This window comes from Myotis lucifugus, unplaced genomic scaffold (assembly GCF_000147115.1).
Source record: "Myotis lucifugus unplaced genomic scaffold, Myoluc2.0 scaffold_53, whole genome shotgun sequence".
NCBI classification, from domain to species: Eukaryota; Metazoa; Chordata; class Mammalia; order Chiroptera; family Vespertilionidae; genus Myotis; species Myotis lucifugus.
In genome coordinates, this window is record NW_005871101.1 from 1,209,235 (window position 1) to 1,221,809 (window position 12,575).

The 12,575-nt window shown below is 40.6% G+C and overlaps 1 protein-coding gene across 1 annotated transcript in view; it reads left to right on the forward strand.

Annotated features, from left to right (window-relative positions):
- PLD1 (phospholipase D1) overlaps positions 1 to 12,575 on the forward strand; it is a 131,001-nt gene that overhangs the window by 78,863 nt on the left and 39,563 nt on the right. The window contains exons 17-20 of the mRNA XM_023753885.1: positions 4,951 to 5,079; positions 5,812 to 5,930; positions 7,259 to 7,376; positions 9,469 to 9,578. Of these exons, the coding sequence (XP_023609653.1) occupies positions 4,951 to 5,079; positions 5,812 to 5,930; positions 7,259 to 7,376; positions 9,469 to 9,578 (476 nt within the window). The remainder of the gene's footprint in view (positions 1 to 4,950; positions 5,080 to 5,811; positions 5,931 to 7,258; positions 7,377 to 9,468; positions 9,579 to 12,575) is intronic.

The window sequence follows — 12,575 nt, forward strand, 5'->3', positions numbered from 1 at the left end:
ATACTGAGCAGATGGGCCCCAGACCTCCCACCTCTGTTGATATTTGATTCAACCAGAACCATCCTGCTTGTACTTATTTATGTATTGGAGTTCTGTGTGAATTTGCATTGAAAAAAAAGTAAGTTTCCACTATTAGTAATAAAGGAAGTTTAAAGAACATAGCTCTGTATTTAAATCACATAATGACTTAAACCTATATTGTTTTATAGGACTTGAAACATAAATCAAGCATAGAGTAACTCTTTATTAGAAACTAGAGGCCCGGTGCACAAAATTTCATGTACTGGGGGGGGGGGTGTCCCTCAGCCTGGCCTGCACCCTCTCGCAGTCCAGGACCCCTCAGGGGATGTCCACCTGCTGGCTTAGGCCTGCTCCCCAGGGTATTGAGCCTAAGCTGGCAGTCAGATATCCTTCTGGCAGCCCAGGAGCCCTCGGGGGATGTTTGACTGATAGCTTAGGCGGGGTGCGGGCCTAACCCACAGTCAGACATCCTTAGCACTGCTGAGGAAGTGGGAGAGGCTCCCACCACCGCCACTGTGCTCACAGTCATCAGCCTGGCTTATGGCTGAGCAGAGCTCCCCCTGTGGGAGTGCACTGACCACCAGGGGGCAGCTCCTGCATTGAGTGTCTGCTCCCTGGGGGTCAGTGCACGTCATAGTGACTGGTCATTCCTGGTCATTCTGCCATTAGAGCCAATTTGCATATTACCCTTTTATTATATAGGATTAGAAACTGAATTTTGCTGAGTTAATAACTTGCTTTTTAGAGGCAGTGAATTGTGGTAGCTTCTTTGCAGTGTCAGTTTCCCTGGAATGCATGAAGCCATGGGGAACCCGCGCCCAGTGAATCTTATGCATGGTGCACGCAGTCAGTATGGAGTGTGCACGCAAGATCACTATGAGTTTTCAAGCAGAAAAACTGCACCAGAATCCATTCATCTTAAATGTGATTAGTAACTATGGTAGATTTCTGTAGTATATATTGTAATTCAAAATCAGTCAGCCATCTTCAAGATGTCTTTTTTTTTCTTTTTCAAAATTATATTGCAAGAGGGAGAATTTCAAATTGGCATTTCTTTGATTGAGACTCTGTCATTTGAATTTTACTCCTCTTATATTCAGTGACTGTTGCTATCTTTTTCATTTAAGCAAAAATTAGACAGCTGAGGGGGGAAGTCATTTTTGCAATTAAGTTGAGACAGGTGTTTCTGTCGACGTAAGAGACGTTCAAACCTGTAGAGAATTTTTATGAGTTTATCTGAGTCAAACTGACAGTAATTGCCAGGAAGCAAAACCTCAATGGATTGAGGAAGTGGTCTGGAGAATGGCAGTTTTGCAGTTAATCTTATACATTACAATTAAAGCAGGAGGCGTGAGGAGGGTCACATGAAATCCATCCGTGACCGATTAGGGAGGCAGGAGAAAGCAAGGCGGGGAAATCTCTGAGATTGGATAAAGAGTAAAATGAAGAGACAAATTCTTGTGTTACTGTGATTACTGTTCAGAGTTGTATGAGCACCAATGAGGGGGCAGGGACACACCCTTTCCCTAAACTTTTGCAGCCAGAGTCCGGGCCACTGAGGAATGAGGATTGCAGGAAACTGGCATGAAAAACCTGTGCTGGACAACAAGGCAGGTGAATTATGAAATCAACTGGGAGACAGATACAGACTGAGAGCTCCTCAGATCGGCGTTGCTGATCTTAAACATCCTGTCTTCCTGCTCATTGGTGCTCATACAACTCTGAGCAGTAATCACAGTAACTATGAGCATTTGGCTCTTTTGCCTTAATATTTCATTTGTTCTTAGGAGGGCCCTGATTTGTTTGGAAAAGTTTAGGCCAGTGGTCAGCAAACTCATTAGTCAACAGAGCCAAATATCAACAGTACAACGATTGAAATTTCTTTTGAGAGCCAAATTTTTAAAACTTAAACTATATAGGTAGGTACATTGTTATTAACTTAATTAGGGTACTCCTAAGCTGGCCTTTGCTAAAAACGTCCTCAATCTGATTGAGGTACGTTCGCTGAGGTCGACCCCTTCCAACTCTCCCATCCACACTCGTCTTGTATACTTGTTTCGTCTATCACTAGCACTAACCACTGCACAATGAGACTGCTGACTGACTGGCTCACTCAGCTCATGCATGAATCGTGCACGCCTCCCTCGCACTGCGTGTCCCGCAGCCCGCCTGCGCCGTGTTCTGTCGCCCCACTGACTGACCGATTACCACCCCTTCCCCGCGCCCCCCCCCCCCCCCCCGCTTCTTCTAACGCCACTTCTTCAAAATAGACTCGCCCAGGCTGCCACTTTAGGCCATGACTAAAAACAAATTTGAATTATGAGCAGGTTGAATTCAATTAACACCGAGACAATTTTCTGAATCGAAGAATTCTCTTGGTTTTGTTTTTCTTATAATAACTGATAGTTAGGTGAAAGATAATTTTTAAGCAACTGTATGTGTGTATATGTAAAACTATAGCTTTAGAGTTTTTCAATGGATAAAAACAAATTTTATATACCTATGCCTTTTTTTTTAATTTGGAATTTGTCTCATTATTTATCTCACTCTTGTCTCTTTTTTCTTTCTTTTATTTTATTTTTTAACAAAGTTCCATGCTTACTATAAAGAGCCTGCAGGTGAGCAAACAGACCTGCCAGTACTTTGGCCTCTCAGTCTTATTGAGCAGGAAAATAAATCGCTGGGAGAAGTCAATAGAATTCTATCTTTAACATTTCAGTTTCGCTCATATTTAGCACTTTACGACAATTTCAATAACCATGGAAGGCTAATTATTCCATTTGAGCTAGAATATTCATGGGGTGATTGCTTAAAAACCTTTGTTCTGGAAATACTTACTGAGTGCCCGGAGCTACACCAGGAGGGCGGGGATACACTCCCCACCCGGAGGAGTTTATATAGGGTGTCCCAAAATTCACGCAAGAAGTAATTTTGACAGAAAACACATGTTTATAATTAAAAATTGTAAATTGTTTATTGATTCATAAAGTATACAGTATAGGGTTATGTATGGAATAGCACATCGGGTAAATGGCCTCCACGGCTTTGCTGGCATATACGCGAAGCCATGGTCTTCATTGGTCTTCATTGTCCCTGCTCCTGGGCCATCATTGGTACTTGGTAATGCTTATCAAATTGAAGGGGTTGAAATCAAAGGGCAACAGATATTAGAATCTGATTCAATAAACCAAGTAAAATTAGGCTTTTATTTTTGTTGTTGTTGTTAATGCTCACGCAAAATTCAAATCTTGAGTGAATTTTGGGACACCCTATAGATGAGTGGGGGCAGGGAGGGAGCATCCTTACACAATTGTATCACAAAATCAGAGGCACTGGGGTGTGCAACTATTAATGGTTCTATAGCAGAGCTAGTGACTGTCTGTCCCTACTAGGACCTGGGGGTGTCTCTAGAGCATATGACAGCTATGTGGCTCTTGAAGGATGATGAGATCAGGCTGGGAGGGAAGGACCAGCATCCCAGGCAGAAGGAAAAATGTGACAACTGGACAGAGACATGATAGACCAGCCTGTCAAAACACAGTGAGGCACGTGATGGGCATGGGGCCTGGGCTGTATGGGGAAGAGCAAAGACCGGAGAAAGAGAGATTGGTACCCCGTTTGGAGTCTTCTATGCACACGAAACCCTTAGTATTTGACCCTGTGTAGGCAGTAGGTAATCCTGGAAGGCTTTTAAGCAAGGAGTCTGCAGTTTGAAAAGACAGTTCTGGGACAGTGTGGTGGTAGGGGGACCAGTTCAGTACTCTCACTGGCTACCTGGCTTCTGCATGTGGTACCTTCTATTCATTCAACAAATATTTTTGCTACCGATGTCTATATGTTAAATGCTTCTTTTGTGCTAAGCCCTACATCTGTGATTTGTAGTTCTGCTAGTCTTCCTGCTTAGTTGTCTCAATGGCCAATATAGCCAATTTCAGTCAAAGTATTGGCCCCTGAGTAACATTGTCCCGCAAAGCTCTTTGTGAAGTGTTGCAGTAAATGGCTGCTTTTGTGCATGTATAGTCATAACCCTCTAGTCTGCTGTTGTGATGACTTTTATGGTTGTCATTTATGATTTCGGGAATATAGAATGTTAGAGCCTGAAAATCTTGGATGTCATCTAGACCAAATTCTTCGTTAATGGTGATGTTCACTTAGCTCAGTGATGGCGAACCTTTTGAGTTCGGCGTGTCAGCATTTTGAAAAACCCTAACTTAACTCTGGTGCTGTGTCACATATAGAAATTTTTTGATATTTGCAAGCATAGTAAAACAAAGACTTATATTTTTGATATTTATTTTATATATTTAAATGCCATTTAACAAAAAAACAATCAACCAAAAAGATGAGTTCCCGTGTCACCTCTGACACGCGTGTCATAGGTTCGCCATCACTGACTTAGCTGGTTAATTCCAGGGCTGGAATGTGGGCTGTTTGCATATTTGAGGTTCTTTCTTTCTGAGATGCAAAGGACAAGACTTCCATATTAGGTGTTTGCCACATTGACTGAGGAACGAGAAGGGCATGACTTCTTTCTATCCTCTGTATCTATGCTAACATACAGGTCTCATGTTTCCCTACCTGACCCAGGGTTTTACTACTCTCTCATAGTCCCTCCTAGCAAGTTCTTGATTCACAGTTAACCCTGTGGTCCTTTCTTCCAGTGAGATGATAGATGGTAAACCTAAGAATGTTAAATTTCATTGTCACATGCGAACCTGGTTATAGCCCCAGCTGCCCACTACTAATAAACTTAAGGGTTATAAAACCTTGTCACCCCTCAGCCTCAGATAGAGTAGGGATATTCTGCCCTAGTACTGAGTCTCAAGAAGGAAAGGTAAGAAGTCTAGAGGAGTTTTGTAAATGAGAGCTGAGCCTCCCTCCCTGTGGCCCACCTGTGCTGTCTCTGAGTGGGTCTTGCTGTGTCCACAGACACAGGCTCAGTCCGCAGTCTGCAGACAGGCGTGGGAGAGCTCCATGGGGAAACGCGCTTCTGGCATGGAAAGGACTACTGCAATTTCGTCTTCAAAGACTGGATCCAACTGGATAAACCCTTTGCTGGTGAGTCCGTGGTAGTGGATGGCTACTTATTTTTCTCTTTTTGCTTGTCAGCATCTAACAAGTATGCCAGTGCATGATCTAATGTCTTGTTTTTCTTTGAATATTTGCTAAAACTTTTAAAAATATTTGCTAAATCATAATTCAGTCATATAATTAAGGATTGCTTATAATTATAGTAAGGAAAAAAAACATGAAATAGAGCTTACTTGTTTCAAACCATCAGGTTTTATATAGGCATACTTTGGGGGTAATGACCTGTCATTCTCCAAAAGATGGCACAATCCCTTTGATCATCTCCTCTTCTGCTTATCATCTTCATTTTTATCATTAAAGTGACACATTTTTAGATTATCACTGTGCTTCTATGTCTAAGAGGAGATAGAGATGGCACTGCATATGTAGCCTGACATTATCTCAACAGGGTCAAACAGGAAAATACAAGGTCAAGTACACAGCCTTAGGTAATTTGTACCAGCTCACATCTTGCCTTGCCTAGTGACTATCTAACACTAAGAGAAGAGGAAACATATTTGGGGAGGTGCATGGGGGACTGTGATCTATGCTTCACTTGGTTATGAAGGTATTGCTCCACCCAAGCCAAGAAATATACACATACGTGGACATTACCACGTTCCCTTTGACTTATCATAGTGGGGTCAGCTCTGGGGGTCAGATGGCTTCTGTCCCTGGCACAGAAGTTAGTGACGATTCTTGCCTGGTGCACCTGGGCAGATTTCATAGACAGGTACTCCACCCCCCGGATGCCATGGCATGACATTGGCTCTGTGGTCCACGGGAAGGCGGCTCGTGATGTGGCACGTCACTTCATCCAGCGCTGGAACTTCACAAAGGTACATGGATGGTCTTATCACGGTTCAGTCCACATAGAGAGGCAGGCCTGGGAGAGGAGACACCTAGGGGGTTGGAAGAGGCCTGGGTGGCCACAGCTGTGCCAGTCATCTGCCGTCGGGTGCCTGGGAGTCAGAGCTCCTGAGTCTGTGGGCAAAAGGAAATGTTCCTGAACTTTCACATTACAGATAATTTAGAGCAGAGAGGAATAGATGCTACGATCAGGGCCAGTGGTTTTCACCCTTCAACATCTTGGCTGCTCAGTGTTGATTAAGCATCTGGCCTGGCTGGTGCTCACCCGGAAGGCTATTGAAGGGGAATGGGAGTCTTGTTTAGATGGCTGAGCTCAAACTTTCAAGTCTTTCCAATCCTGGCATTGCACTGGGTTCATATTGGAGAGGGGTTCTGAGCCAATGTAGCCATTTTGTTTTTATCCCAATTGTGTCTTCTTTAGTATGTCTTCATTACTCTTGGGAATTTGACCTAACGTTCATAAGTTAAGTGCCTATCATCCAGGTGTTATTTAGATTCCTTTTTATTTACTTTAAAAAGTGAGGAGACATTCATTATTCTTCCTGGTAATTTGGGAAAAGACTGTTTTATCAAAAAAATTACTGTTTATAATGCTATGTAAGTGAAAGCTTTAACCTACTAGGCAAGCAAAGATTTAAAAAAAAAAAAAAACCACACAGCTAATACCTACAATTGGGTTTTGAATTTTTGATGATCTTATACCCTGCTTCTGGGGGCTAAATTGGTACAGCACAAAAAACTTCTTAAAAGGTATATAACCTTTTGACTCAGAAAATCTTTTCCAGGCATTTAAGTTAAGGAAATAACCCAATTAACTAATTTATTTTCATATTGCTTCCAATAATTCAAATAAAATGAGAAGTAACTGAAATGCTTATTAATAGTAATCTATTAAACAAGTTATGCTCTTTCCATACCATTTGACACTGGAGTTATTTTAAAATGACATGTACTGCTATATTGCTATGGCAAGATATCTGCAACATAGTAAAATATCAGTTTACAAAAGAGTAACCCCCTTTTTGCAATTATATATCTCTATAACTCAATTATATTTAAGCTTCCTAAAGAATACATGCCTACTACAAAAGGTAAAAGAAATAAAAAAGGAGTTCTCCATCTCTGGGAAATAGAAAAAAACAACCAAAAATAATGTGTTACCTCTTCACCTAGAAACATCCACTGTTAACAATTTTTTCTGTTTCAAATAAACCTGAATTTCTTTTATAATCAAAATGTGGAAGAATGGAACTGTTTTCTAATTTGAAATTTTTTACCTTCTTTTTAATTATTGTAGATTATGAAACCAAAATATCGGTCCCTTTCTTATCCTTTTCTACTTCCGAAATCTCACACAACAGCCCATGAGTTGAAATACCAAGTGCCTGGGTCCGTCCGTGCTAACGTTCAGGTCAGTCTTGCTTTTCTTTATCACAAAGTGTTACTGGGCAAAATGGCTCCTTCTGGACTAAGTGCCTGTGGCATTGGTTTCATTCACATTTTTCAGTGAGGACAACTCCAATCTTCCCAGTACACTTTATAATTGTATACATTGTTCCCAGAGTTACATAGCATTAGGTCAGCATGTGTGGCATAAGAATCTTCAAGGTAGCCTGCATTTTCAGAGTTATGCACCCTCACAACAAAATTCAGCATACGTTTGAGTGGACTAAGAATTAAAACTTCTATTTGTTCAACCTTTGTTATTTCTACTAATGGACAATAATGCAGCTCTTTGGGGATGATGGAAAATCAAGATATTTCCCAGTGTGATCATATTTATCTAAATTTTCCTTACGAGTTTTCTTTTGAGATATTTGACTATTTCTGTTCACAATTATATTTTCCAATTTCATTGCACTGTTCATGTGATAAAATTAAATAAAGTGCTTTGCAGGGGGCTATTTTGTAATAAATGCCATACACTGAATAATGAAATAACGTTTTGAGGATGGCACAATCAATGATATTAGTAGGATTTAACTTTGAATTTCAGTAGATACAATTTTTTAAGTTATTGATTAGAGCAAGAATTGTACCAGATCTTTTATATACAGGGAAGGTAAAGTAGGTTTACAGTTGTTCATATGGGGGGGAAAAACCCATGCTAGTTAAATAAATAATAATACAAGAATAAACCCTATGTTTTGTGTACTCACAACTGTACCAGGTAAACCTACTTTTGCTGACCCCTTTATAACAGACAAAACTGGTTATGAATTGGATCATTATATATTCCTAATAAGTATAGGTTATTATTTTTCCTTCAATTTCTGTTGACCTCTTGAAGCAAAGCGTCAACATTCATTTCAAATCAGGAATAGTAAATCTATTTTCATACTGATGCTTATGTGATGTCCTGTTACTACTTAGGGAAGGTCAAATAACAAATGTTTATTGAGCACCTACTATATGCCCAACATTGCACTGCAATACTAGTTAGAATGCTGGCAGCCAGTGGTGTCTTAGTGTTGAAAAGCCTTCCCTGTCATGGAGTGTACCCTCCCATGCCCAGCCACAGTCTACTCGGCAGCATCGCTGACAGGCTCTGCCACCACTCAAACGCATCCTCTAATGTGCTCACTAGTGATAGCAAACAGTGACAGCACTTACTAGGTGCCAGGCCTCCTGCACACTCCACACTAATTCATTTAATTCTCTCCACCACCCTACAGAGTAGGTACTCCATTTTATAGAGTGGAAATCTGAGGCACAAAGCAGTTAAGAAACTTGACCAAGATCAAAGCCACTGAATGGCTGAGCTAAGCTTTGAACCTAGGCAGTCCTGCTCTGTGTCAATGCATTTAACACATACTCAGGTGTCTGCGCTGGAAGCTCTTATTGTAATCTGGGTGGGAGCAGGTGAGTGTCTGAATGCAGGGAGGCAGCAGGAGTGAGGAAGCTGAGAGCTGAAGTGACAGGGCCAGGATCAGACAGCTAATTAAAAGTAGAATCAAGATTAGATCTCTAAATGAATCTAATTGCTTTTTAGCGTATATTAATCTGAACAGTATATATTTGAGGGAAAAGGAGTAATCATATTATTATCAAGTCAGAGCTAGGGTGGCCATATTATATGGTTCATACCAGGACACTTTGGGGAGTGAAAGTAGCACTATTAATAAATACACCATAATACCAGGTACTCTGGTGAAATTGTGGAATTGTCCTGGAAAAGTACAAATGGGCATCCCACTCAGCCACCAGATGAGGTACTCCTGAAATATTCTTGATAGAAATGCCTTATGGTTTCCCATTTTGATTGACAGTTGTGTTGAGTGGGAGAAGAAATAGTCAGGACTTGGTTGCCAGCTGGGCTCCTTCGTTATGGGATACGTCCAAGGACCAGTACCCCATCCACCTACTCTCCCTTGACCCACACATGACACTCAAGCCATTGTATTCATTTAGTTGTTTAACAGCAAAAGGATTGACTTCATTGTATCAGTGCATCTGGCGTAATCTCCATTGTCTTATGTTTCGTCATTTCTGATTGCTGCCTCCTAGTTCTGCCCTCTGCTACTGATTGGTCTGCTGGGATAAAGTACCATGAAGAGTCCATCCACACTGCTTACGTCCACGTGATAGAGAACAGCAAGCACTATATCTATATAGAAGTAAGTCTTGCTCATGTAAATTGCTATGACAACCTGCCTTCCCATCAATACCACACAGAACCTGCAGGGTCCCTGAACTCAGGACCTCCTGTATTAAGTGTATGTTGAGTTGTGAAGAGGCCTTGGTCCACCTGAACTTTTACTTCCCCAGCACACCTGACATTTGTTTTGCATTTTCATTAACTCAGGACTCCAATAGGAGTCCTCAGATCCCTGTTATTAAATGTATCAACTCATTGTAATATTATTAGACAGGTATTCCCCAACATGGATGTATAAGTTTAGATTTGGCTGGAGTTGGAGGGGGAAGTGTGAGGCACGTACTGCTTCAGGGGAGCAGGCACAGGGGTAAGTTGCTAAAATAGATGCCGAAACCGGTTTGGCTCAGTGGATAGAGCGTCAGCCTGCGGACTGAAGGGTCCCGGGTTCGATTCCGGTCAAGGGCATGTACGTTGGTTGCGGGCACACCCCCAGTGGGAGATGTGCAGGAGGCAGCTGGTCGATGTTTCTCTCTCATTGATGTTCCTAACTCTCTATCCCTCTCTCTTCCTCTCTGTAAAAAATCAATAAAATATATTTTTAAAAAAATAATAAAATAAAATAAAATAAAAATAAAATAGAGACCCCTGGATGCCACTGGTTTGTGGATGTTGGCGTAGGAGAGTGCAGCAAAGGAACATGGAAAAGGAAGACGCAAAAATATTGAGGGCAGGTACCACGTTCCTCAGTCCTGTGTGAACAACTATTTATTACGAAGCTTTTGCAGATCCAAGAGTTTGTGTTCAAAGAATAGGAGGAAATCTAGGGGACACTGGGTTTACTCTGGGAACTTTACTAGCACTTCCTACTCCCTCCTAAGCTACCTCAGAGCACTTGGAAAATCCTGACAAAATAAAAAGTCATGACAATGCAACAATCAATCAGAGCACATCTCCCTCCTTTATTTGAATCTTTTCTTTTCCACTGAGTTTTGTAAAAATGTATGGAGGGAGATGCAGTAGCTGGAGAAAATCATTCTAGCCCTTTCTTCCTCCCCCTTGAGTTTTGGCCCTCTCCCCTTCCACCCAGTGACAATTTATTCAAGGCAAGTAGAAAAGAATTAGAGATTTATTTATTTCACAGACGTGGAGAAAGAGAAGACTGATTGAAAATATTGGCAGGCTGAATGCAATGTGGTATCCCGGATGGGATTGTGCAACAGAAAAAGGACATTACTGAATTCTGGATAAAGCCTGGAGTTTAGTAATACTGGTATGATTAGTGCAATTGACTTCAAAAAATTTTAACATAATAATGTGAGTTGTTAACCACTGGCTCACCCATTACCCAGAATCCTTTTGCTTTCTCTCTTTTTGGTAGCAGTAAGTCAGCTTTTCTCATTAGTGATACCCCAGTACTAAGTGAGATCAGTAATGCCATGACGATACTAGTACACATGGGTGCAGATAATAACCAGGTTGACACACCTCTAGGCAAGGTAAGCGGTCAGCATTCACCCTGCTCTCCCCAAAAAGAAGTAAGGACATGACAGGTGGCCAGTGTGTGTCACAGCTACTGAGCAATGCTAAGTTTCTCTGTAATATAAATTCAGAAAAACAAGCATGGTTTGGTTGCCACTGAGATTTTGATTGTTTGATGCCCTAAGACAGCGGTTCTCAACCTGTGGGTCGCGACCCCTGTGGCGGTCGAACGACCCTTTCACAGGGGTCGCCTAAGACAATCCTGCATATCAGATATTTACATGACGATTCATAACAGTAGCAACATTACAGTTATGAAGTAGCAACGAAAATAATTTTATGGTTGGATCACAACATGACAGTGATGGCGAACCTTTTGAGCTCGGCGTGTCAGCATTTTGAAAAACCCTAACTTAACTCTGGTGTCGTGTCACATATAGAAATTTTTTGATATTTGCAACCATAGTAACACAAAGACTTATATTTTTTATATTTATTTTATATATTTAAATGCCATTTAACAAAGAAAAATCAACCAAAAAAATGAGTTCACGTGTCACCTCTGACACATGTGTCATAGGTTCGCCATCATGAGAAACTTTATTTAAAGGGCCAGAAGGTTGAGAACCACTGCCCTAAGGGGAAACACATTCTCAAATGAGTTTCTGCACAGTGTTCTCTTGTAAATTTATCTTCTGGAGGCAGTTTACAGATTTAGGCACTTAAATGCATAAAACGTGTATAGTAATAAACATGATAATGTTGCAGAGGGATGATAATAATATATTGACTCATTGCTTATATATCTCTTTAAGATGATTAGCAAAGGTTACTTGGTGATGACTCTACTTTGTTATAGGTGTATTATAACAATGTATAAATAAAACATGTAATAGTGATAATATTTTTATTTAATTTTTTACATTCCTCTATGCAGCAACTAAATCTTTTATACCATTATAATAATGTTGTATCCTAGTTTTTTAGTAGTAGTATTGTAGAATGTTTTATAGATGCATAAATAAGAGAAGTACTTAAACAAAAAAGATATAACAATATTTCTCTTTCTATTTTATTGGTATACATACAAGAGATTTTAAGCTACTTAAAATAGAAGTTGAGGAATAATAAGAGACTCAAATAAATGATCTAAAGCCAAAGCATATACTAGTTAATAATGGAGAAAGGGTGGAGAAAATTAGATCATGGCTCTGCCATCTACCTGTTATAAAGTAGACTTGGCATAAGATAGAATGTCTGCTGACATAATTTTTTATTAAATTTATTAGGGTGACATTAGTTAGTAAAATTATATAGGTTTCAAGTGTATAATCTATAATAATAAAAGCATAATATGCTAATTAGACAGGATGACCTTCCGTATGAAGCTGGGGCTGCAAGGAAAGCCCGGGTCCTGGGTGCCAGAGGGAAGCCAGTGCCGGCAGCCGGGGGAAGGAAGGCCTACTCTTGCACGAATTTCGTGCATTGGGCCTCTAGTTCTATATAATACATCATTTGTATATTATATTGTGTGTTC